General features: G+C 37.7%; 5 protein-coding genes across 5 annotated transcripts in view; 1 reads left to right on the forward strand and 4 right to left on the reverse strand.

Annotated features, from left to right (window-relative positions):
* The window catches only part of LOC137709216 (uncharacterized), a 3563-nt gene extending 1348 nt beyond the window's left edge, over nucleotides 1-2215 (reverse strand). The window contains exons 1-6 of the mRNA XM_068448317.1: nucleotides 2138-2215; nucleotides 1780-1928; nucleotides 1543-1676; nucleotides 992-1184; nucleotides 694-837; nucleotides 43-464 (exon numbers count right to left, since the gene is read on the reverse strand). Coding sequence (XP_068304418.1) covers nucleotides 43-464; nucleotides 694-837; nucleotides 992-1184; nucleotides 1543-1676; nucleotides 1780-1923 — 1037 coding nt within the window. The 5' untranslated portion in view covers nucleotides 1924-1928; nucleotides 2138-2215. The remainder of the gene's footprint in view (nucleotides 1-42; nucleotides 465-693; nucleotides 838-991; nucleotides 1185-1542; nucleotides 1677-1779; nucleotides 1929-2137) is intronic.
* Nucleotides 2216-5289: 3074 nt separating this feature from the next.
* On the reverse strand, nucleotides 5290-9510 carry LOC137708117 (protein FLX-like 2). The gene is made up of 5 exons (XM_068447109.1): nucleotides 9385-9510; nucleotides 8573-9162; nucleotides 8319-8464; nucleotides 8113-8210; nucleotides 5290-6058 (listed from the first exon to the last, which is right to left on the reverse strand). The coding sequence occupies exons 2-5, from the start codon at nucleotides 9115-9117 to the stop codon at nucleotides 5564-5566; spliced, it is 1284 nt and encodes a 427-aa protein (XP_068303210.1). The 5' UTR covers nucleotides 9118-9162; nucleotides 9385-9510; the 3' UTR covers nucleotides 5290-5563.
* A 1255-nt stretch (nucleotides 9511-10765) lies between these two features.
* Nucleotides 10766-13780, reverse strand: LOC137708585 (uncharacterized). The gene is made up of 6 exons (XM_068447698.1): nucleotides 13569-13780; nucleotides 12867-13194; nucleotides 12553-12769; nucleotides 11806-12343; nucleotides 11621-11719; nucleotides 10766-11350 (listed from the first exon to the last, which is right to left on the reverse strand). The coding sequence occupies exons 1-6, from the start codon at nucleotides 13636-13638 to the stop codon at nucleotides 11094-11096; spliced, it is 1509 nt and encodes a 502-aa protein (XP_068303799.1). The 5' UTR covers nucleotides 13639-13780; the 3' UTR covers nucleotides 10766-11093.
* Nucleotides 13781-17383: 3603 nt separating this feature from the next.
* LOC137707538 (protein translation factor SUI1 homolog) lies at nucleotides 17384-19323 on the forward strand. Its single transcript, XM_068446424.1, has 5 exons — nucleotides 17384-17533; nucleotides 17871-17955; nucleotides 18589-18794; nucleotides 18886-18939; nucleotides 19073-19323. Exons 2-5 carry the CDS (start codon nucleotides 17919-17921, stop codon nucleotides 19115-19117), a joined length of 342 nt encoding a protein of 113 aa, XP_068302525.1. The 5' UTR covers nucleotides 17384-17533; nucleotides 17871-17918; the 3' UTR covers nucleotides 19118-19323.
* A 1030-nt stretch (nucleotides 19324-20353) lies between these two features.
* On the reverse strand, nucleotides 20354-25554 carry LOC137707537 (uncharacterized). Its single transcript, XM_068446423.1, has 7 exons — nucleotides 25284-25554; nucleotides 25093-25169; nucleotides 22368-22830; nucleotides 22057-22202; nucleotides 21600-21876; nucleotides 21188-21460; nucleotides 20354-20952 (listed from the first exon to the last, which is right to left on the reverse strand). The coding sequence occupies exons 3-7, from the start codon at nucleotides 22674-22676 to the stop codon at nucleotides 20473-20475; spliced, it is 1485 nt and encodes a 494-aa protein (XP_068302524.1). The 5' UTR covers nucleotides 22677-22830; nucleotides 25093-25169; nucleotides 25284-25554; the 3' UTR covers nucleotides 20354-20472.
* Between the last annotated feature and the right edge of the window lie 627 nt (nucleotides 25555-26181).

A 26181-nucleotide genomic window follows, 5' to 3' on the forward strand; every position in this document is an offset into this window, starting at 1 on the left:
AATCTGCTTTCAGATTCCTCTTTTGAGTTCTCAACTTCAAACCATTCATCTCGGGGAGTTTCCTCCAGAGCAGTTGGTTCATCCTCAACTGAAATATTTGGATGCTTGGAAGAAGATGGGTGATTCCGATCAGCCTCCTCAACACCTTTCAGACCATTTCTGATTCTTCTTCCAATGCACAAGCCATTATCAGTATCTCTTTCAGTTTCCAGTATATTATCATTTCTTTCTTCATCTGAATCATCAGAAAGGACTGTGATTACATCATTACATGTACTCTGAAATCTGGTTGGGTGGCACTCTTGATCATACTCTGAGAGTTCCGATTCTACCATATGTCTATCAATATTCTTTTTTATAAGCTTCCTTCCTTTACGTGAAGTTCCAGCCATGCTGCTTTCCTTACCACTGAAAATGTTTCTTTTAGCTCTCACCAAATGGGTGGAAGACTCTTGAACCTTCTCCTGCGAGTAAAAGACACAATGACGTTAAGATTGCATCATGGCAGCGATTAATCACAATTATCCGATTTGGAAAATTTAAACGCTTACAGAACATTACTTAGAAAAGCGAAGCTTAATTTATATGCATAAAACTTATCCACAGACATATACAAGGGAAGACCACCAGAGGCAAAAGAACGAAAAAATAAATGTAAAAAAAGGGACACAAAAATTCAGTTCAATCGATTACCTCCCTCCTAAGTGATCTAGTTAGAGGAGGATCTTCAAGACAGTGCCTGCTACTTGATCGCAGTTCTTGCTTCGAATTCCGTCCAACATGTTTCTGCTTTGCCTTATGAGAACTGCTGTTTTCTTTAAACGCAGGAAACAAATTCTACAGAAAATTCACATAGAAAAAGCACAGTCAGATCCTCCATGTCTGTCAAACTGAGAAAAACTGAAATGCTTCAACAAAGGAATTCTGCAGCATACATGCAAGACAACATTATCATAGAATAAGAGTGTGAGGGATAAAGACAGATTTTTACAGAAGCTACCTCATCCAAAAGATGTGATTCAGCCAAAAGATGACGGCGAGAAGCTCCACAGTCCGAATCAATAATTTTTACCAAGTCATCACAACCATTTGATTTGTCCGAAAGCGCATTCCATTTTTTCGATGACTCATCCACTGTAACAACAGGTGGAGGTTCTAAGAGTAAGGGTCCGACTTCCTGTCCACTGCAAAGAATTGAAACCCAAGAAGTGTATGTCCCTGATTACAAATCTACTTTGTAAGTCAAAAATATAAATTAGGCAGCGGCAAGCAACAAGATGGACTAATCCGAGAGTAATACCTCAATTTATCAAACAGCTAAATCCCAGATTTAATCACCTAATTGCTAACACCTAAGAGTTCCCAAACCAAGAAATGTTGACACCTAATTAGCTCACTGAAGCTACCACGTCACCATTCAGAGTCTCAATTTCAAAGAAAGCAATCATTTTTACACCTTAAACTTAAAAAATACTAACAACCCAGATGTAATCTTACATATTATTATGTAAAATAAGGGGAAGTCAAGCAATTTTTCCATACCATCTCAAAGTGTAAGGACGCTCAGGTACTCTTTTTCCTTGCTTTATGCACTCCTCAATCCACCGGTGGTTGACAACTTTCATGTCAAACTTGTTAGCCAGTTCGTACTTCCTCCCTTCGAATTTCCAACACACCTAATCACCCAATATTAACAACACGCCTCCATAAACACAAAATACAATCACATTGCCTAATTAGAACAGAAAATACATCGAAACGGGTTCGAAGAAAACCAACCAAGTGAGTGGTCGATCGAGACATCGCGCCGACATAGCTCGCACCGGCGCGAGAAATGAGCTTGATGAGGTTGAACCGCTCCGAGCCATGGTACCCGCTCACGGTCGCGATCACGGATTCCATGCCCTGAATCGGTGACCCCATGGCCTCTGCAAATACACAAACAAACAACCACTTCAAAAACTGGGTCTTTTTAAAACGACACAGTTTCGAGCCAAATCTACTGGTTTTCGAATTACTAGATCTTGACGAAGCTTCAGAAGAATCCTAATGGTATAATCATACTAATATGCTTTGAATTGAGCTTAATTGAAGTTGAGAGAGAGAGAGAGAGAGAGAGAGAGAGAGAGAGATTGACTGGGAGATTGGGGGAGGCGAAGCGGGTGGCGTTGTTCTGCCAATGAAAATGATTTGGCGGGCAACTCGAAAATTTTGAAATTTCGGCAGAAGCGAAGCGTTTATGAATGCCGCGGATGACGGCCCTGCCTTTACTTAATGGGCCGCTCAAAAGAATGGCTCCTGTCCTATAATTTATTTTGTATTTTTCTTCAAAACAAAAATTAAAATACAAACAAATTAGTAAAAATATTACGGTCTGTTGGTATTACTCTTCACTTGAAAGTGAAAGGTTTTAGGTTTGAATCTCATAGATGGTGAATTTGATACCAAATTAGGCTACCTATTGTGTGGTTTAGCCTAACCCCACATACTTAGTAAAAGTAAAATGGCCCTAATTAATAAGAGGAGATGGAGTTCGGCTAAGCGACACAATGAGCAGCATAATTTGGTATCGATTCGTCATCCACGAGATTCGAATCTAAAACCTCTCACGTACAAGTGAGGAAGAATACCACATTATTGCTAGTCCATTGTGAGGCTAAGCTTATCTCTACCCTTAGTATAGATATTATTGTTTGTTCTCAACCAAAAAAAAAAAAAAAAAAAAAAAACAAAGAGTTCATAAAATTTTTAAATGATTTATTATATTAACACTTCACATATTATTGAATAAACCCCACATACTTAATACACTTCACATTTGCTTTTTTAATTAAAAATTATCTTCATACACCACACGTACTTGCTCATAATAATCTCACATCCCACATTTTAAACATACACCTTACATTTTCTATACACACCACATTCTTCAAATCTTATTGTACTTATTTTTAATTTTGATAAAATGAATCTAGCCACCCAGCTGTTCCTAGGTTAATTACTTCTAGGATAATGATTAGTAGTAATAATTATCACTTTCAGGCTAATTACTCAAACGAATCAAAATCATTATCCTCTCAGTTTGGATGAACTTAATCTTATAAGAATAATTAATATTATAACTTTTGGGAATTGTTATTAGCATTCTAAAAATCTTATTTGGCATTCCAAACTTTCTATAATTATAAAGAAAAATACACTTGTGAGGAGTGTAGAATAAGATTTTTGGAGTGCTAATAACAATTCCCTAACTTTTATCAAAAACTTAACAGATACTCCTTCTTAGCCGACTTAGTACTGATTTGGTACAGAGGTGCTTTTATAAAAAGTGAGTATCAAAAAAAGTTGAGCTCAAAAAGGTGTTTGATAAACACTTAAAAGCAGCTTATTTTCACAGTTTTGGGTGAAAAAAAAGTTGAAAACGTGAAGCAGTAAAAATGAGTTTATTCTCACAACACAGCAGAAACAATTTTTTTTCAAAGCACAACAATACCAAACCAGCCCTTACCACGATGCAAGAAAGCAGGGTTCCAATGACAGTGCCAAGGTTTGTCACTAATCACCATTTCACTCACATTTACAAACATTGGTTTTTATCTCATTTCGTTTTCTTTTTCGAACTGAAAATTTTGCAGAGTTGCTGCTTTCTGTCCATGAGATTGAATTGTATCTCCAAATTTGTGGGTAAGTTATAAGGTGTCTAGACCTGTAAATATCTTAGAGCCTCTATGTCCATGAGGGAGGAACCTTTTATGAAGTGCATCCATTTTCATCTTTCTAAGCTTGTGTGTTATTTGAGTATTTATCAATAGTAGCCAAAATTTAACGTCTAATTTCATTAATGTCATTTTTTTTATAAAATATTTCAAATGTAGTAGAAAAACCACTTAAATAGACTTAAATATCCTCAAAATTAAAACCAAATAACAAAACCCTATTAAATCAGAATTTAAGAAAAATGAGAGACCACGATGTCATAAGGCCAATACCAATGAAATCAGCCAATATCCAAAACCAATGAAATTGTCAGTAGCCTTCAAGATTTCAGTTATACTAAGATCTTTGATTTCATTGGTATTGGCTGGGAACCCTTTGACATAGTGGTCTCTCATTTTTTTTTTAAATTATGATTCAATAGGGTTTTGTTATTTGGTTTTAATTTTTAGGGTATTTAGGTTTATTTAAGTGGTTTTTCTGCTATATTTGAAAGATTTTCTCAATCAACATTTTTGTATTAATAAACATTTCGTAATTTTGATTCGAAATCTTTCTTCTTCTACTTTTTTTTTTTTTTTTGTCTTCTTTTTTAGGTGTGTTATTGTGCCATTGTGTTACCAAGTTAATAGTATATATGGCTGGAAAAGACCAGATTCTTTGGTTCTATTTCAATATGTCATATCCGCCAATAATTGTCTTTCTTTGGGATGCATTCTCTAAATGATACTCGCATGTCGCACCCTCTTAGTTTAGCTCATGTGAAGCTTCCAAAAACATTGATTTCGTGTTTCATTTGTCAAAAATAATTTTTCTCAATCAACATGTTTGTAGTTTCGTTATTTAGGGTTTTGTTCAACAATGCTGGGTGGAAGGGTTTTGATAGTTGAAGAAGATAAATAACACGTTAAAAGTGATTTGTGGTTTATTTAGAATTTTTTTTTAATATTTAAAACCTAATAAGGTCAAATTTGTCATTGCATAATAAGGTACACAAGTCATATTAAATTTTAATGTATGATGCATTCAACATTATATGGGGTGCTAATAAAAAAAACAAAAAACTTTTAAAAGAGTTTTTAAATTATGAGGTATTTAATCAAGATTTTTAAGAAGTTCATGAGTATTCATTTAAAATTTTTGAGAAGTTTATAAAACTGCACAAAAATTTAGTTGTATTTATTCAAGATTTTATTGTAGTACATAAGACTCTGTATTTAACAGAGATTTGGTTTTATATTATTTTAAAAAGAAGAATTTTGATAGATCTTATAGTGTTTTTTAGGCTTTAAGCAATTAATCATGTCGCCGGCCATCAATAGCCAGAAGCCCGATCTATGGGAGTGAGCGATTTGAACCCCGGTGGAAGGTGGCCCAAACACTATCGTGGCAAGCTGACCTAACCCATATTTGTGGTATATGGCTCGGAAAATCAGAGTTCTGTTATACATTTGACTTCCCTTTTTGGCATTAACGTACATTTGATTTCATGCAGTATCTGTGCTCCCCTTCTCGTTTGGGTCCAATTTAGTTGCTCAAACATGAATGATTGTAGAAACTGGAAAGACTAAAATGTGACTGCAAACATCTTTCTTCTCATTTGAATATCTAATACAAACCGTATCCGGTTGCCTGTGTCACAACTAATAGCAGAATACCCCGGTTAATTTTTGTTCCCCAACCATACATGAAAAATCGAAGAAAAAAGCCGAAGACCAGAAAAGGCCCCAACAAATACATGTTATTCAAGGTAGCAGATGATTGGAGATTCAGAGGAAATTTTGAGAAATTTTGGATATCCTAACTACTACCCTGTTTCTGGAGAATTTTTTGGTTCGATGACTTGAGCTCATCTTCGAACAGGGTTTCCCCCTCCCAGTCCTCGAGGTGGTGGTGCCTCGTACCCACTCCCACCACGAGCCGGTGGTGTTGTTGCAGAACCATAATGCACATTGCCTGTGGGCATATGTCCTTGAGGACCACCAGCAGCAGCTCTAGACTGTGTATCATAGTTGACACCCCGGGTTGGATCATAACCAGGCACTCTTTGCACTTCGTAACCCGGTCTCTGTACATCATATCCAGGTCTCTGTGCGTCATAAGCGGGTCCTCTCTGTGGATCATAAGCAGGCCCTCTCTGTGAATCATAAGCAGGTCCTCTCTGTGCATCATGAGCAGGTCCTGAAGGATCATAACCAGGCCCTCTTGGTGCGTCATAACCAGTCCTTCCAAGAGGTCCAGATTGAGCTCCAACCAATGGAGGAGTCCCTGTGGCAGCAGCACCGCCAGCACCAGCAGCAACAGCCGCAGCCGTAGCCGTAGCAGGAGGGAAGGGGGCACGTCCCTGATATACATTATACAGTGTAACAGCGTATAAGTATTCATTTGCATCACTCTAGAGGCAGTGAGGAAAATATGTTTCAACTGAAAACAAATGATTTGAGCAGGACAGCAAGACTTCTTAAGAGTTTATCAGCAGCCACATTCAACAAGGTTTTACAGGCCATACCTTCTTGATTATTTTTCAAATCACCTACTATAGTACTAATTTTAATCAAGTTACGTGCAACCGAGATTCCCAACCAAAATTCTTATCAGTTTGGCTTTGAGAGAGCGAAGGCTATGGATATACAGAACTGAATTTAATATTTGATTTTTGCGGCTAATTTGAAGTTGTATTGGTGTTCCAATAGTAAGACTCACTCCAATGGTGGGCTATGGGCTAAATTTCCCCTTTAAATTTCCCCCCAAACTCAGTCCAACCCAAGGGGAAACTTTGGGGTAAAAGCTAAATGGGGAATTGAGGCCAGATTCCGCCCAAAATTTAGCCCAAAAGTTGGTGTGGGCCCCACCGAAATGTTTGCTTTTCAGCGTTTGGGCGCCAAACGCAGCCCAACCCAACCCCCAACGCGCCTAACGCGCGAGCCTTCCGACCGCGAATGATCCACCCATGTGGGCCTATCGGCCACGTTCCGCCTTGCATCCAACGGCCTAGATTCAAATTTTTTTTTTTTTTTTATATTTATATATTATTGAATCCAACGGCTGAAATCAAATATAATTAAATACCTATGTAAACTCTATAAATACCTATGTATTTGTTCAATCATCCACACAAAACTCAATTTTCTCCTACAATTCTTCTAATTTATCTTTCTACCATTTCTTTCCATTTCCAAATTGTTCAACATGGCAAGAGAGCATATTAGAGGTCGTAAGTGGACCTGTGAGGAACCACGATGGCTAGATTCGTCATGGTGCTCAGATTGCATAAACAAGTTGACAAGTTCAGCTTCGGCGTTGAACAATTACGCATCCTCAATCTCAATCCTTGCTTGGTATTGTGCCATCTGCATTGCCATGCTACGCCTTCTTCTATCACCCATTGATGAGATATTGAGGATTTTTGGGAAACAAAAATTCTTTGAAAGTTGAAAGATTGGTGAATATAGACGATGATTGAAGGTTGAAAGGTTGTGTGATCAACAAATATTGAACATATGTTTATATAGAGGATGATTGATGAAAGTTGAACGGTTGGTGAAAATTGAAAGTTTGGTGTTGAACGGTTGATGAAAGTTGAAAGTTTGGTGTTCAATGGTTGGTGAATTGAAAATTTGGTGTTGAACGGTTCGTGAATTGAAAGTTAGCCCAGGGTTGAAAGATGGGTGAAAGTTGAAGGCTTGTTTTGTGGAAAATTTAGTGATTTTTCAATATTTATTGGAATTTAAATTTTGTTTAGATTAAAATGTTCATAAAATTAATTTACGATAGTCTACATATTTATTTTTAAACAAAAAATTAATTTAAGAAAAAAATAGCCTAAGTTCATTCTTTAATAATCCCTTGCTAAAATTTTAGGCCATAACGATTGGAGCAAAAAAGTTGTTTCTGGGCTAAAAACTAAATTTTCCGGGCTAAAAACTTTGGCTTTAGCCCAACCATTGAAGATGGTCTAAGGGGAGTGGTAAAACACAGTATGATTGTCACCTGCGTATTCTTTTCCTAAAGATACTTTTAACTCTAATTTACTTTCTGGCAAGGAATAACTTTGGGGAAAAATGCAAGCAAAAATAAAAGATTTTTGACAACCACTGTCACAATTTCTAGCATCCATGCACTAATGATTCATAAAATGAAAAACTGAGCTTGAAGTATTTTCATAAAGGCTTCAGTGGTATTGACATAATGATAATCTATTTTGATTGGTAAGCAGTAGTCTTGTGTTAATAGCATGTGGACAAATAAGCCATTGATGTCACCAACACACACTATACTCTTGCAAACAGCCAATCCCAGTTGAAACAACTGGGACTTCAACAACTAACATGGTAAGGGATAAACGAAAAGAATAAGATGAAAAGCTAACAAAAGGCAAGATGCGGAAAGATCGCATACCTGTTGAACACCGTAGCTATCTTCAAAAGCATTTTGTCCTATAGCCTGCCCAGTAGCCTCGTTCTCATTATTTCCCGGGGTTCCATAATATGGGGCACCTACATTTCATTGCCACAGAGAAGCCAACCACAATGCATTTAAAGGTCAAGGTAAACAATAAACAAGGGTATCCAAATGTCCTCGAATACAAAATGAAGTAAATTTACCAGTTCTACGATCAACATTAGAATTATTCAGTAACTCTGCTCGGAGCTTTTCCACCTCCCTAGCCATGGTAACATAGTTCTTCTCCATGACCTGAAGTGATTCAAGGTGGCTGCTGTATAATCTCTTTTCATAGTCATATGTATCCCTGCACAATTCCAACCAACAGAAAATGTCAATTGGTTTTTCAAAACGGAAAATACGCAACAAGCATTGAAGTTTGAAGTTACAAAAAAAATAGAACATAAGCACGAACCTGCATAGCTGATATTCCTGCCTCAGTCCATCAAGCTGTGCAACCAAAGCCGGAATCTGCTGCACATCTGCATGAGTCCTCTGAAGATCCTGCCCAAGTTGTTGCACTTTGGTGATGAGTTCTTGCCTCGAAACAACCAAGCTCTGGGCCTCGGCTCGAGCCTTCTGTAGCTCCGCCTTAACAGGCTCAGCCGACTTCAGGTCAGCTTCCATCTTAGCTATACTATCCACAAGGCTACTCATCTGCTGTTCTCTCTCAGACTTGATAGCTCCTATCTGGGCATGTAATATCTGCAACTCATGTTGGGCACCCGCCAGCTCTTGCCTCAGGCTTCCGTGGGTGGCGGCGAGCCTCTGGTTCTCCACCACAAGCCTCTGCATCTCCACATGTTGTGCAGCCAGCTTCTGCTCCATAACTTGTGGAGGAGGTAACATATCAAACGGAGGATAGGCGCCATGGGGCGGCCGCATCCCCGGGCCAAATGGGTCCGGTCCGGAGAGCGGCCGACGCATGTGAGCCGGCGGAATTCGACCTTTGCTTCCCATTTTTCCCGAATTCACCCTAACTTTCCTAACAAATTACAAACTTTTCTGCACAATCAAAACCACACAATGAGAATCGCAAACATTTTGCTTTGAATTTATAAAATTGGTTTGCTTTCAACAATCGGGTTTCTTTCTGTTATCGATCTTGATTTCGAATCCGTCCAATCTCACGCCCAAAGTGAAGTTTCCGATTCAGACCTAAAAGTGATTGGCTTTCGAGAAAATTTGGGGAAAGAAAAAATTAACCAGTGGGAAAGTGATACTTACTTGATGAATGGTTGACAGAAAATTTGGTCTTCTGTGGCGAAAATTGAAGTGCCTTTCGTGCTTGCTCTGCCCTAGTGAGAGAGTAGAGAGAGAATGATTATACGAAGCAAGAAGAGAAGATCACCTTGCAACTTTTTTTGGCACCCTTTTTACTTTTCACAGCATTTTTTTTTTTTTTTTAATTTTGTCCCTCAAAGAGAATAAATTAGAGCAAAAGCAATACTCAAAAGTTAACAAGATTACGTGTAGAGTGAAAATACGTGTGAAAAATATTGTATTTTTTTGGAAAAATGATTCTCTTCCTTTCTAATCTCTTTTTTCTTTCTTCTTCTCTTATTTGAACAGTTAAGATTTAGTTACGTCAACATCTCATATTAATTTTTTTTATAAAAATAATATGTGAGAAAAGATGAACAAAAGGGATGAGAATAGGAGATGAAAAATTCTACTCTATTTTTCTTGGACACTTGATCAACAAAAAATTAAAATAAAAGGCCTGCCCTAAATTTGAAGGGCCGAATTATTCCTCCCAAAATTGTTAGATAGTCCAATGGGCTTCAAATGATTCCCACCATAAAATTTTAGTCCTCTGTCAGATGTGCAGTCAGTATGTTGAGCCAGTGCACACCCATTGCGCTGAAAAGCAAATTTCTTTGTTTACAAGTTACAGTAGTTTAAAATATTGTCAAGTTTGATCAAATCTAGTGTTGATATTGAAAAAAGAGGTATTCATCAATTTACCTTCTGAATTTGTGATCATTGGTCAATTTTCGCTCTCAACTTTAATTTTGACCAATTTCCCACTTCATAATTAGTCAATTCCTCTCTCAACTCTCATAATTGGTCAATTTGCACTCTATTCTTAATTTTTTTAATTTTCCATCTATTCTTCTATTAAGTAGGTATCCGCATGATTGCATTTAAAAAGCAAAAAAAAAAAATTTCAATTTGCACCCTACTATCATTTTTTCAATTTGCACCCTACTGTCATTTTCCCGTTAAGTAGGTTTCCCTACACCTTAACAGAGGTAGACGAGGTCGAGGGAGGAGGCAACGGGGTGTGGGCAGCTGCAAACTGCAAAAGCAGCATATCAAATGGACTGGGCTGCAAACAATGGAGGAGGGAGGTGTTGGCGGCTGTCACGGGCTCGGCTTGGAGAAAAGGAAGAACAAGAAAAAGTTCGAAGAAAAGGAAGAAGATAGAAGCCATAGGAAAAATGACTTTTTCGCCCTTTAAAGGCAGTCATACTAATATCTACTTAACGGAAGAATAGATGGAAAATTAAAAAAATTAATAGTAGGATGTAAATTGACTAATTATGAGAGTTGAGAGGGAAATTGGCCAAAATTAAAGTTAAGAGAGGAAATTGACTATTTATAAGAGTTGAGAGGGGAAATTGACCAAAATTAAAGTTAAGGGAGGAAATTGACCAATCCTTACAGATTCAGGAGGGTAAATTGATGAATACCTCTTGAAAAAAAAAAATACTGGTAGAAGCTTGAAGTTCGAATATCCTCCAGTTTGATGAGATCTGATACATATACTTGACCAGTTATCCTTCTCTCTTTTTTTTTTTTTTTTTTTTTTTTTTGGAAACAGTTATCCTTCTCTTTTCAATAATAAAAAAAGTTTGAAGTTCCCTCGTTGTTAACAACATCCGATGCATGCCAAATTACATCCAATGCAGGATTTTTACTTGTTGGTAGCCTCAGCCACCTACTTTAGGAACACTAGCCAATGATGCTTGAATCTTCTCCTCTTCAAATGACAAGTCCACCAGATTTCCTTGCAGATAATTCTCATAAGCTGGCAAATCAAAATGTCCATGCCCACACATTGCTGTGAGAATCACTTTGGCTTCTCCGGTCTCTTGACATTTCTGAGCTTCCCTGATGGTGGCAGCAATGGCATGTGTTGGCTCTGGCGCTGGTATCAATCCTTCGGTTCTAGCAAATTTTATAGCACCTGCAATGGAACACGCACAGAAGTTAGAACCATAATCGAATTCTATAACTTCACTACCACACGCCAAGCATATACATTCATGGGAAGTGATTTTCGCAAAATCTTTTTCTCCTTTTAAACATCCATGTCCCTTTGTTGTTCTTCAGTATTCAATCCGAACACAATAGATACCAAGGAGTTACGTGAGGAGAAAAGGGTGTGCAACAATCACTTTCCACATTCATAGCTCCAAAGTTGGTTCGTATACCATGGAAAGTAAAGTTGAATTACCTTGAAAGCACTCAATCTGGGGAATTGAAATTGCTTCCATGTAACCCAGTTCGTAGACGTGTGAGATTAACGGTGACATACCATGGTAGCGCAATCCCCCTGTTTAATAAATAGGGCAAAGTTGAACATGAATAAGTAAATTTCAATGAGTTGATAAAGCTCTGAGAGAGCCAGTAAGTAATTACCAGCATGAATTGGGTCAGGGATGAAGTCGTGCCCAAGCGTATGCATCTTCATTAGTGGAGTCATCCCCGCTGTATCGCCATAATCATATGCGTATACGCCTTTAGTTAACGAAGGACATGCTGCGGGTTCAACTGCTCTAATTACAGGGTTCATTTTCCCTTTCAGCTTCTCCCTGATGAATGGGAAACTGAGCCCTGCAAAATTGGATCCTCCACCAGTACATCCTATGATAACATCCGGGACTTCACCTATCGCCTCCATTTGTTTTAGACACTCCTCTCCTATTACTGTCTGGTGAAGCAAAACATGGTTGAGAACACTTCCTAGACAGTATTTAGTATCACCATTCATAGCTGCAATCTCCACGGCTTCAGAAATAGCTATTCCCAAACTTCCGGGGCTGGATGGATCGATTTGAAGGATTTTTCTACCTGCTTCGGTTAGGGTGGATGGAGATGGGTATACCTTTGCACCCCAAGTTTGCATCATCAATCTGCGATATGGTTTCTGATCAAAAGATGCACGCACTTGCCACACCTATAAATACTTAGAATAAGTGAGACATGCATGAATTATAATGATGAAAACTAATGTTTTGGCAGAGAAGTATGGCATAACTCAATATGTTTTGCTTGAACCAATTTTGACGCCAGGCAAGAATAATGTGAGTGGCATCATAAAATTCATATGCGTGCTTCGGTGTGTGAGTATGCAAAAAGGCAATTTAAAGGTTAAGGTTTTGTTACCTCACACTCAACATCAAATAAGGTGCAAGCAAAAGCCAATGCACTTCCCCATTGGCCAGCTCCCGTTTCTGTCACGATCTTCTTGATTCCTTCTTGTGCATTATACCACACTTGTGGAACTGCAGAGTTGGGCTTGTGTGATCCAGCCGGGCTGACACCTTCATACTTGTAGTAAATTCTGGCGGGTGTGTCAAGAAGCTTCTCCAACCTCTTGGCCCTATATACAACTGAAATGATAAGACACTTCCAACAATTTTACAGGAAGAATAAGTTACAGAAAAAACGAAGTTGTTAGGCATGCTAGCTCAACAAACCTAATGAGAGGTGATGGGCGCCAAAGCTTGTATACATCACGAACTTCATCTGGGATATCTATGAATCTTTCGTTGCTTGCCTCCTGCTTAATCAACTCATCGGGAAATAGAGGAGACAAATCTTCAGGTTTAATCGGTTCAAAAGTCTTGGGATGCAATGGAGGAGGTGGTTTTACAGGAAGGTCTGCAATCAAGTTATACCACTGTCGAGGGATTTCAATTGACTTCGAATCGGCATTGAGAGATGCTCTTGCTCTACAGCCATTTGAAAGCCTCAGATGCATAGGCTTTCTATCAAGTGCAATAAATCCAAGCCATTTCTTCTCAACTGAAGAAATACAAGTAGTTAGAGGAAATACCAAGAAAGCAATACTGAAACATCGTTAATAACACTAGAGTTAACTCAACCGCTGAAAGGTCGATGAAATTTAGCTCATTCCATTTTTATGTTTGATTGGTCATAAAGCGTGCGTTGTATAAGCATAAAAGTCGAATATCGCTTCTACAAAAAATAATATTCATACAATCGAATCACCGATCCAATATATGATCTTTCCACAAATCCATGCAAAGATTCCATATTTTCAGCAGCAACATAACTTCAGATTAATTTTTAGCAGCCATAACTTTTGTTTATCAATCAAGTAGTTGAAAATCAGCTGAAATTCGAATCCCAGAAACCAAAAGTGCTCAAGAGTTTACCTTTTGTGTGTGGGGATGATGAAGGTTTAGTGTGAATTGAATTTGCAGTGAAGAGACTTTGAGTGGTCATACTTTCTTGGAAGTTCAGGAATCTTAGCTATGCAAACACTGAAGTAAAAGTAGTGAGAACATTAGGAGGGATTGAGATTAGGGTTTTGACTCAGAAATTTGGGAGATTGAAAAACATGAAGTCCAATTAATTTTTTTTTTTTTGCAGGTAGTGGAAGAATATAATAATAGCTTTGGTTGTATGAATTAAATTTGACTTTGACGTTGGAAGGCGCCGCCGGGCTTCTTGTAAGAAAAAGGCGAAAAAGGCGAAAAAGCCGGATTTTTTTTAGGATTCAAATGATCTCATCCGTTTATCGTATATCGTGAAATTAATTTTTGTTAAATATTATTTAAATTTAATTTTATATTTTGAAATGATTTCTGATCGCACGATGTATGATGAACGGATGAGATCACGGGATCTCTAGGATAAGGATCCAACGGGGATCATTATCCGAAAAAGGCCACTTTTTTAATTTTCCAATACGTCGGGAATAGTTTTTTGAGTTTCGAAAAAGGCCACCTTTTTTAATTTTCCAATACATCGGGAATAGTTTTTTGAGTTTCGAAAAAGGCCACCTTTTCTAATTTTCCAATTTGTCGTGAATAGTTTTTTTTATTTTTATTTTGTTAAACGTGAGATTTTGTTAGATTAAATATTAGATTAATTAACGATAGAGTTTAAACCTACACTATCATGTAAAAGTTCAATACATTTTCACCGTTGTAATAAAAGGTCATATGTATACATAATTGAACCATATTATTACTAGTTTATTGTGAAATTAAATTGATCTTTTTTTTTTAATGTAAATAGTATTGTTTGTTAATAAATAAATAATAAAAAAACTCAGATTTCATGTGGGTGCATTGAAATTCTACCCTACTCTCTCACACACACACACTTGATCTTAGAGCATCTTCAAGAGAAGCTCTAAATTTTTCTTAAACTAGAACAATGTTAAAAGAATTATTTTAGCTACTCTGTTTAACTTTCTGCTTAACTTTTTATCTCTAAGGGCCCGTTTGTTTGGCTTCACTAAACTTCCTTGGACTAGACTAGACTGTAATCCGGTGTTTGTTTCACTCGGAGACTACGTTTAATGAGACTCGCCTCGACTGAGTTCGACTAACAGCTTCGCTACAGGGTCTTAGCGAGACCCCCCAAAATCGGGCGGACTGCTAAGACCACTCTACTCCGCTTCACTCCTACCCGCTTCGTCCTCCAATCTACCTCTTCCTCGCGTCCCACAACCCATTTCAAACCCAGATCCTGCCAAATCCGAAACAAAAAAGCAACAAAATTTCCCAAGGTTCCCTTTTCAGAACCAGATCCAACTCCCAAAATTCGAATCCAGGTAACCCAGAAAACCAAAAAAAAATTTGCAGTGGGATGAGCTTGAAAATTTCACCCAGAAAACCCAAACCAAATCCAACCCTCATCTTCTACCTTTGAGCCAATCACACATGCACCTCGCCTCCTTCAATCTCTTTCTTGCTATGTGTTTTGACTTTAAGATTTGCAACCGATTTTGTGAGAGGAAGTGAAGAGGCAGGAGGCAGGAGGCGGAGAGGAATGAAGAAGCATAGAGGATTTGCTTTGGAAATATCGGTCTGTTCTTCAAAAAAATAAAGGTTGTTCTTCTAAAATAAAAGTAAAGGCAGCAAATGAAACATTAATTAGGTTTTTAGAAGTTAAATAACGACAAATAATATTTTAATATTTGTTGTTTTGTTTATTTTAAACGCAAAAGTAAATAAATAATAAAAAAAATAATTAGTTTGTAGTTTAGTCCGATACTGCACCAAACGCTTCACTAAGCTAGTCCAATTTAGTCTAGTCTAAGCCAGTCCAGCTTAGTCCCTGAAGTTAGTCCAGTCCGAGATAGTACAGTACAACAAACGCACCCTAAGAGTACTCTCTATATAAACAAACTTTGCATATTTTATTATTATTAATAATGTTAGGAAGACTAAAATTTTAAACTAAATTTGCAAATCAAATGATGTGTCACCAATAGAAAATAAACACGTTAATCAACATTTAAGTAATAATTCAATCATTAACGTCCACAACATTTGGTTTCGAAAATTTAGTTTCGAAATTGGTCTCCTTAGCATTACCCTTAAAAAAAGAGTAATGTTAAGGAAACCAAATTTGCAAATTAAATGGTGTGGTTATAGATTATTGGATTATTAACTAAGTGTCAATTAACGTGCTTATTTTTATTGGTTACACATCATTTGGTTTAAAAATTTGGTCTCTTTAATATTATTCTTAAAAACAAAAATGTAAGGGAGGCCAAATTTGTAAACCAAATTATGTATCACAAATGGAAAATAAGCACGTTAATCAGCACTTGACTAATAATTCAATCATCAATAACCACATTATTTGCTTTACAAAATTTTGATTAAAACTTTGGTATCTCTGACATTACTCTTTTTAAGAAACACATTCTTTCTCTTTCTTTTCTCCCTGGTTCATGGATCTATCATTAAGTTTAATTAATTTTTTAACATTTAGCAATAAAATATAAATTTGAAGAGTAATTGCTCACTTTTTTATTGTATAAGGATGTGCTATTCACACTTTTTTTTTTACTTTTCACACATCTCTTATTAATTTATATTTTTTGATCTTATTCAATTCATCCGATCTAACGACCCCATTGTATAAGGGCTCGTATTCGGGAACTCCTCCTAGGGTGCAGACCTTATCCTCTCACCTCAAACCCAAAACTTAGCTTTCTCGCTGCAGTCACGGGCTCCTTGCTCTGGCTTGGGGTCGGCGGCAGCCTCCTCCACCCCTTTTCTCTTCCCGTCATCTCCTTCTTCAATTTCACCCTGCACTCATACGTTTCTGTTGCATCTCTTTCTCCTCCCTTAACCAGTGACCCTTTTTTTTCCCTCTGCCCCCCCATGGCTCTTGCACCTCCGCCTAACCCCATATGTACATCTCATCTTTTTCACCAGTACCCCGGGCGCTCAACTTCGCCTCTCTTTCCCACCGTTTTTTTTTTTTTTTTCCTTTCTGATAACCCTCCAATTTTTATTGGAGCTTCTTCCTAGACCCATAATATAACCTCTTATTTTTAGCTTTACTTGTGATTTAGGTTAGGATTTAAAGTTGTGGTAGGTCTAAGCCATATCCTACTGCTCGTTTTCCATTGTAGTTGTGCGCTACTCCGCCAATATCATGACTAGGCCGCCTTACCTGGTATGATCTATGGCGTTTCGTCTTCTTATGACTGCTATAAATCTCTCCAGAAGTGATTTTGTCCTCACCATGAAGACTTGTTGGTTGATGGTTCCATTATTGGATTAGTTAGTTTTTTTTTTTTTACTTTGTGTTGTTTTGTGCTGCATACGAGGCTGCATTGTATCACTTCAGCGAGTGATTGAAAACGTTTTTAGAGAAAATATTTTTGTGTTCCAAAAGAACATAAGTGATGTTTTTTGTAAGAAACACTTCAAGTATTTTTTTGAATTTCACTTGCATTTACACTCAAGATTTATTTTAAAAATAATTTCACAAAAAAATGCTTTTGGTAATTTAAAAGCCATTCTTCTTTATGAAGATAAAGGTTTTAATTTAACTCTTTAAAATAGAATTTAAAATGATTTTAGGGCTTTTTTTGGAGATGCTATTTAGCCGACAACGTACGAAATATATACGCTAAAAAAAAAACGTGAAGTTAGCGCAACCGACCCAACCAAAGTAGGCCCCACCTTTGCCTCCCCAATTTTCCCTTCACTTTTCTTTGTTCCCACTTCCCAAACAGCTTTCAATTAGAGAGAGAGAGAGAGAGAGAGAGAGAGAGGCGGACAGAGAATCAAACCTCATCCAGCTTTGAAGTTAGGGGCTTTGCTGTCACCACCTACCCAATTCCAATTCCTAATCGTCTGATCAGGTAATTCGCCCTTTTATTCCGACGATGTTTAGGGATTTTGCTTTCACCTTGTTTAGGGTTTTGATGATTGAATCTCGAATTTTTTTTAATATGTACGATCCAAAGTTTAGGGCTTTTGTTTTTTGAACGGAAATTGTTGTAAGATAAAGTTTGATTCTGACAAAGAACCCAATTTGTTATTTAGGATATTTAATCGTTAATTTCTGCAGATTAATTTGGAAAAAGGAGGCATTTTTATTAAATTACTTGCAAAAAGATTCGAGTTTTAATTAAATTTTGTTCTTGAGGTGTTTTTGCGAGGATGATAATTTGAAATTTTCAATTGTGTGTGATCCAGGTATAAGATTTCTGGTTGCAAGGCCTTCTTAGTCAATAGCCAAGGTTCATGTCTGAGCTCGACGTACAAATTCCTACTGCCTTCGGTATGTTTAATTTTTCGTTGGATAAGGCATTCGTATATGTTTGTATGCGTGCTGCACTTGCTCGTATTCAAATTCGTTTAAGATTATGTGGTTTAGTGATTGAAGACTTTGATGCATAGATGCATAATGATCGTTTTTAAAGATTCCAATTTTTTAGGCCGGTGTATTTGGTAGATGTAGTTTCGATGCGATGTTTAGTTTCCGCTGGAGTTGTTCAGCATCCCAACGTATCTCATCCACCTTAAGAAACCAAGCCAAACTGACCCGAAATTGGTTGTTTTCTGACACTAAATGGTTTGGTTAGGTTATCATTTTTGTGAACATGAGTGGATTGGACATCGGTTCAGTTTCTGGTTTTTGCACTGTAAAACGTGATTGAAATGCTTCTGTGGATGCGCACTGGTTTTTATCCATGTCAATCCCTAAGTCAACAAGTACTATTCAACAACACAACTAGCCTGATCCACCAAAGAAACCGAACCAAACTAGCCCAAAATGGTTGTTTTGAAAAACTAAATATTTGGATTGGTTATTATTTCTATGACCATGAAGCCATCAGACATTGGATCACGTGTCCGGTTTATGCACTATGAAATCTGATTAAATCTAATTTGAATGTTGATATTTTTATAGATCCGTTTGCTGAGGCAAATGCTGAGGATTCAGGTGCTGGGACAAAAGATTATGTACACATTCGTGTTCAGCAAAGAAACGGTAGGAAAAGCCTGACAACCGTGCAGGGACTGAAGAAGGAATTTAGCTACAACAAAATCCTCAAGGACCTTAAGAAGGAATTTTGTTGCAATGGTACAGTTGTCCAGGATCCAGAGCAAGGGCAGGTGCATGTTTAATTGTTAAACCTATAACGCAATATTGTCTAATGGCATTCTGCAGTTGTTTTCTAAGTACTGTATTGTTGGTCATAAGCAGGTCATTCAACTTCAAGGTGATCAACGAAAGAACGTATCTGCCTTCCTCGTCCAGGTAGTCACCCTCCACTTAATAATAATGTTAAATGTTCTATAGGCCGACTCGACAGGTTATCCGACCGGTTATTAATCTGCTTGCTTAATTATTATAAATATCGTTTCTCAGTTTCTTTTTATCTTTTCTACAGGCTGGCATTGTGAAGAAGGACCACATCAAGATTCACGGTTTCTGAGCTGCTTCGTTCAAGTCTCTGCACAATCCTGTCTATCATCGGAGTCCTTGATATTTGCATATTATCGCATCCAAGTTTGACATGTGCAGTGTGTTTTCGGTTTGTTATAATTTTCAAGTACCTGTGTAATGTGTCGTCGTTATGGAATGTATGACAAATTCTGTTCGTGGTTTTGAAAATATTGTAACTTTGTACTTTGTCCTTCATTCCATTGCTTGAATTCCACTAAATTAGTTTCTTGGCGTTGGAATTTTACATCCTTCAGACGAACAGTAAAGAGAATACATGCGATGATCCACCGACTTTTCGTCTCTGCAAGGGGAAGCTCCCCACCAACACAAAGCACCCAAACTTCCTCCACCCGTTTGCACTTGTGATCTCGTCTGCCTTCTCTACTCTGACATCCGTTTCATCACCCCCACTAATCCTCGCTTCTGCCTCCAGCACCCATCTCATATTCTCAACAATTGCCGAGCTCAAGCCTACGCTAACCACTTTCTTGCTGTATGGGTTACGAGCCTTGAACCAGGTGAACCCGGTACGCCCGTTCATATCATCCTTTGCGATTTGCACGGCGATACCAGAGCCACTTCCCTTTGCACGTCTACGCTCACATTCACAACGTTCCCTTCATGGTTAACCTTCCCACAAGAGTAGATCTCTTCCCACCATTGCTCGAGAGCTGGGACGAAGCGGGACGAAACAGACCATAATCTTCGTTGCTTCTTGAAACTCCGACGTGTAAACGATGGTCAGTATCTTGTCTTGTGGGTACGGCAGTTTCGACACCTTTCTGCGCTTGCATAAGCCCCGGCAAGACGAGTCGTGTGCTTCTGCATCTTCATCTGTAATAGCATCAAGTGGATGAATGGAAAGGGTGGAAAAAGGCCTTGTCACATACACATCTTTGTGTGTCTGTGAGTTATGAGTGGCTTTTCAAATTTAAGCGACTTTTTTCCTTACGAATTAAGGAATGAAGTTGTTTGGTGCCACATTTGTAATACAACTCACTTTAAATTTTAGTGCTTTTAATACATGCACAGATGAAAGAAGTCAAAAAGGAAAACCCTTGGCACCAACTTATTTCAAGGGTCGTGATTTTCACAATCCCGTTTTCTTCTTCTCCGCTCCCCTCTTTTTTCAATCCAAGGGCTAGAAAAACAGAAACGAACAGAGAGTGAAAAATGGAGTGTGAAAATCATTACCGTACTGTACATTGTGACTTAATTCTCGTAAAACAGAAGGAGCTTCCAAATTCAAACTGTAATTGGTAACCATTTTCCAATTAAGATAAACCTTATTAGGGCACACAATTAGTGCTAAATATGGAAGTACAACTTTCCGACTAGAGCAGCTCATGCACTTAACTCAAGATACTTCTTTATTACACCCATCATCTCTCCACCGGGGAAACGCCCAAGACATCCCCTCGCTGCAGCTATCTCGTTAAACTCAAAAACCGAATCGCCACTGTAAGCTTGAGGCTGTTTGATTCTCTCCCCTTGTTCCATCTTCACATCTTCGGTAAGTTGTTCACCATCTTTTACAGTTGGAAGAGGAAATGGATCAAGAGAGCTTCCCAAAATGGTTTCTGCGCCTACAACACCCACAAAATCTTTCAATGAACATATTGTGAATGGAACCGGCTCAAAGCTGTGGTCTCCATATTCAACTGGGGTAGAGTGGTCTCCAGTGATGCAAAGAAAGTACTCAAAATTTCCAGTTGATTCGGCCTCCCAAAGAAGCCTGGCCAGCTGCCCTATAGCTCGATCTACTGCTTCCATTGCTTTCACTTTGAAGAGGGTTGCCTTGTCGTGGCCCGCATCATCAATAGCCTGCGATGCAAAACAAGACAGAGATTTCCTTTTCCATTTATGAAAGTGAACTACCTGACCAGAAACTAAAGAAGCAAACCATCGGACATTAAAAAATTACAGACAGAATCATTTTCTTGCCATCAATTTACCCTGTAATTTCAGTAAAGTAATTCTTTTATGATGCAAATGCTTAAGTAGGCAGGAACAATAGTTGCATGTGACAAGAGTAGAAGAATCTGAGAACATTATTGACCTTAATGTGAAGGAACCCAAAATCGTAGCCATCTGGTTGGCCTGGTTTGTGCTCATCTTCCCCGGGTACAAACACATTGGGGCAAGACTGCAGAGGAGCTGAGAGTGCCTTAGCTATCGCAGTTGCTTTGGAGGTTAGAAGTGTTCGGTAGTCTCCGGTTGCTCCAGGAGCTTCTAGGATATCAATGCCAAGAGATAAGCCCAGTCCAGCAATGATTTTTGTGGGAGCTACCATGCAAGGTCGTAACCCGTGTTTTTTCTCAAAGGGAGGAACCTGAAATATGTGATTTAGAAATGAAGAAATATAGACATAAATGTAAGCATTAGGGTTGAGGCCTTGTAAGACCAACATTTCTCCTAGGCTCAAGGTTATATTTCCTTGAATAAATCAAGTAAGGTTTGAGACAACAAACCTCAATCCGAATACCGCAACCTCGTAAAAGGACAAGATTAGCTATGTTCTTCCCTTCAGCAGCCCGCTTTGCATTCAGTGGATGAGCAACAAGAATACGTGATATTTCCTTGGATAACTCGTTAACAACTTTAGCTGTGTGTCTTGCCTCATCAGTGCCGTCTAGAGCTTCAGCTTGCAAAAGTAAACGGTTGTCCTTCAATGGATCTGTTCCTGATATATTTCCACTTAGCCTTGGTCCTTTTACAACCACTCCACATCTATGTTCTGTTGCATACCTGTAGCAAATGATTCTTTGTCAGTTTGAATCTACGGCCTTAAAAATTTTCAAGCATAAGCATTAGAAAGAATTAAGTTGTAGGACAATTTTGATAAATAATCCACTTTCTCATAACGGAGGTGTGTTTATAGAAGCACGTAAACAAGAACCCAACAGCATTTATAATGAACATTTGCACCTGACTCTGACTTCATATTTGGGATAAGACGGCAGCTTCATTCCATCAAGTGCTGCACACAGTATGGGCCCTTCTTCCTCAAAGTGTCTGTCAGCCCTCCTACTGATGACTATTCCAGTTTTTTCATCCAAGGTTGCAAAATTAGACTAAAGATCAACAAGCAACAATTAATATGGGAAGCAGCCTGGTCTTCCAGAAATAACAGAACCGAAGGAAAATGTTGAAAGTTTTGAAGCAGCTCATCCAGGATCATGATGTGAAAACAATTATAACATCGATACCATTTTACAAAGAAACATACAAATACTCACCTTAAATGCAATATCACCAGGCGACATTGCCAAACCAGCACCCATGGACTCAAATGCGCCTCGGCCACGATAATATACCCTAGGGTCATAACCCAATAGAGAAAGGTGAGCTGTGTCACTTCCACAACCCAAACCAACTTCAACAGGGTCCATCAGACCGTTAACTCCAGCAGATGCAATGGCATCCAAATTGGGTACTTTGGCTGCCTGAAGAGGAGTCTTAAACCCAAACCTTGGTATTGACACGTCTCCCACACCATCAATCAACAAAAATGCCACTCTTCTTTTTGGCTGCTGAGAATGACCCATGTCTACTAATATGCTACACACTCGTTTTACACAAAGGGAAAGATTTGACAATGCACAAGGAACAAAGTAAAACCGCTTTTGATTTGTTTACTTGCTCCTGCTTTCGTTGCGGTCCAATTCCGCTAAAGACCAGAATCACTAGACGTTCCCACCTCTGCAACCAAATATACCAGAAGAAGCACCATTACAAAAATTTCTACACCGTGTCTTAAAAAAAATGGAAATGGCATGGTATTCCGTACTAACAAGTTAGCTCTAAATACATCGAGGTCGAAAATGTTCTAACAAATCAAGGTAATGTTTGGGCAAGTAAATTAAGATTTCAGCAATCTTGATATTCAGAATCATGACAATTTAACATAAATTTTAGTCAAACTAAAGATAAAGAAATGCAACAAGAAACCATTTGTAAGCTGGTTGGCATTGGTACATGAGCACAAAATTTACCCAATTCTCCACAATCCAATTGATCTCTCCAGATACAACTAGAGCTTCAAAAATTTGATCAAGCAGTTAATAAATACCATCTCCTATCAATCCAAAGCTCTAAACATAATAATAAAAATGATTATAAATCAATAATAATAAGGGAATCAGAAGCAAATCAATAAGTGTATGCAATAATGCAAAACAACAAGAATTTAATTGTTTTACCTTTGAGATTGATTCAATGGCAATTTTGATTGGGCCCCACTAACTAGAAGAAGAAGCCTAGAGAAAGATTATTGCTTTTTTTGTGATTCAGATTTCACTGAGAAATTTGCAGAGCAAATTGGTTGTGGCGGAAGCTCACTTTCTCTCTGCCACTTTATTCTCCTCCATTTGGATAAAGGTTTGAACTTGAAGGCAAAATATGGGAGCTCAGTGAAACACGAATAGAATCTAAAGTTAATTGTAGCAACGGTTCCTCAACTTTAATTAAATTAGAGCAATGGTCCCTTAACTAAAAATTCATTACCATTGGTCCCTCAACTCATCAAAACGTGTAGCTATGGTCATTTTTGTCAACTCTGTCAGAATTCTGTCAAAATGAGTTATGTTAGAAAGACTATTGCTACAATTAGGTTAAAGTTGAGGGACCATTACTCCAATTGGGTTAAAGTCGGAAGTTCTAACAGAATTGACAAAAAGGACCCTAGTTGCACGTTTGATAAGTTAAGGGACCACTGGTTGAGGGACCATTGCTCTAATTGAGTTAAAGTTGAGAGACCATTGCTACAATTTACACTTAGATTCTCTTCGTGTTTCACTGAGCTCCCATATTTTGCTTTCAAGTTCGAACCTTTATCCAAATGGAGGACAATAAAGTGGCAAAGAGAAAGTGAGCTTCTGCCACAACCAATTTGCTCTGCAAATTTCTCAGCAAAATTTGAACCACAGAAAAAGCTCGAAAGCAATAATCTTTCTCTTGGGCTTCTTCTTCTTCTAGTTAGTGGGGCCCAATCAAAATCGCCATTGAAGCAATCTCAAAGATAAATCAATTAAATTCTTGTTGTTTTGCACCATCATCACATGCACTTATTGATTTGTTTCTTGTTTCTAATTCCCTTATTAATATTATTATTATTGATTTATAATCATTTTTTTATTAAGATTAGAGCTTTGGATTGATAGGATATGCTATTGATTAACTTCTTAATCAATTTTTGCAAATTTTTGAAGCTCTGGTTGTATCTAGAGAGACCAATTTGGCTGTGGAGAATTGGGTAAATTTTGTGCTCATGTTTTATTTTACCAATCCCAACCAGCTTAAAAATGGTTTCTTATTGCATTTCTTTATCTTTAGTTTAATTTTTACTAAAATTTTTGTTAAATTGTCATGATTCTGAATATCAAGATTGCTGTAATCTTAATTTACTTGCCCAAACATTACCTCGATTTGTTAGAACATTTTAAAACCCATTAAGTTAACAGAGTTTAGCCCGTTTGACACAAAAACGATACGAACACGACAAACACAACCGAACGTCAAAATCTTGCTTGAGAGGAATATTTCATTGAATTAATGATTGGGCTTGTATTCTTATCTTGATAGGTATACGCATAAAACCACTCCCTTCCATCTACAAGGATAGTCATATAAATGTTGATCAAGGGCCTCACGCAGAACAAAAAGATAATAAAAGGCATCATCTCATCTACTCAGGTAATTTACATGTCTGCTATCCAATTTGGTTTTTGTTAATGCCATGCCAATGCTACTACAAAAATATATCAACATCTTTATTCCATATTTCCTAGTTAGGGTTGTATTCATGATATCAGCAGATAGAATGTTAGCAAGAGTCATGCAATGCAATTTAAGTATGGTCACATTGAATTAGCAAAATTCTTAAACCACAAAACATAAACTAAATGGGCAGATTATAGTACCCTTTAAAACCGAAATAGAATAAGGGTTTTTCTCGGATTTCACCTTTATTTCACCCACAACCTTCCATTCTTCTCGGTCGATCTTGGAAACAACCTTGATTCACCTTCCTCCTCCCCAATCTTCCATATGCATACACAAAATGGAATTAAAATTCCAAATATTGAATCGATTCCGAAAATTAAAGCTTTGATTTTGGATTGGAGGACAGCCCACGAGGAGTGGATCATTTTTACCTCCTGGGTCGAGCTCCAATTTCGGCAGGATTAGCCGGAAATCCCGCGGTCACCCTTTCTTATATCTGAAATCGAGGAAATTCGGCTACGAATTTGTAGAAACTATCTTGGGGTTTGAAAAGAGGACGGAAAGAGGATTGTGAGGTAGAATTTGACGGTCGTTGGTGACCGGTGGACGGCGGCGCTGTTGTTGTAGCGTGGAAGGGAAGTGAGGGAGTGAGAGGTACGGGAGGGAGGAGAGAGAGAGAGAAAGCGACAAAAAGAAAAGGAAAGGAAGGGAAATAAATTAAAACGGAAATGAAAAATAAAGGTAATAAGACCGACAGCATAAGGTAAAATTCAACTAATGGTAAAAATCCTTCAGCTAATGGAAAAATAACTGATAGGAGGGAAATGGTGTTACTTGTAATTTTCTTTCTTTTTTTTTTTTTTTTTTTTTTTTTTGTGTTTTTTCATCGAATTTGACTTGTAATGCAGGAATGGGTTTATTCCGAAAACTAGGGACGAATCTCCAGACTCTTTTGGGTGGGCCACCATTTATATTGTTAATTGAATTTTTTTTTTAATGATAGTTTTATTAATAATCAATATTATTTTTAAATAAATTTTTTAATGAACTTAGGAATCAATCTAATATATAAGATGAAATTGGTGCATGAGAGGGTCCATCAGTTTTTACCTATTATGTGTACAGCAGTGAGGAACAAAACAGATATGAGTAATTATCAAATAGAGAAATTGAAAGAAGCACTATGCGTGGCAGCAGAATGAGGGTATGTGAAGTATATTACTCACATGCGTAGACATTCTTCATATCCCATATTTAGAGTTAGGAACGAAAAACGTCAGAGCCTGTTCCAAATTGCTGCTAAATGCCATCAGTATAATGTTTACAATC

This window comes from Pyrus communis, chromosome 11 (genome assembly GCF_963583255.1).
Source record: "Pyrus communis chromosome 11, drPyrComm1.1, whole genome shotgun sequence".
In the NCBI taxonomy this organism is placed as follows: domain Eukaryota; kingdom Viridiplantae; phylum Streptophyta; class Magnoliopsida; order Rosales; family Rosaceae; genus Pyrus; species Pyrus communis.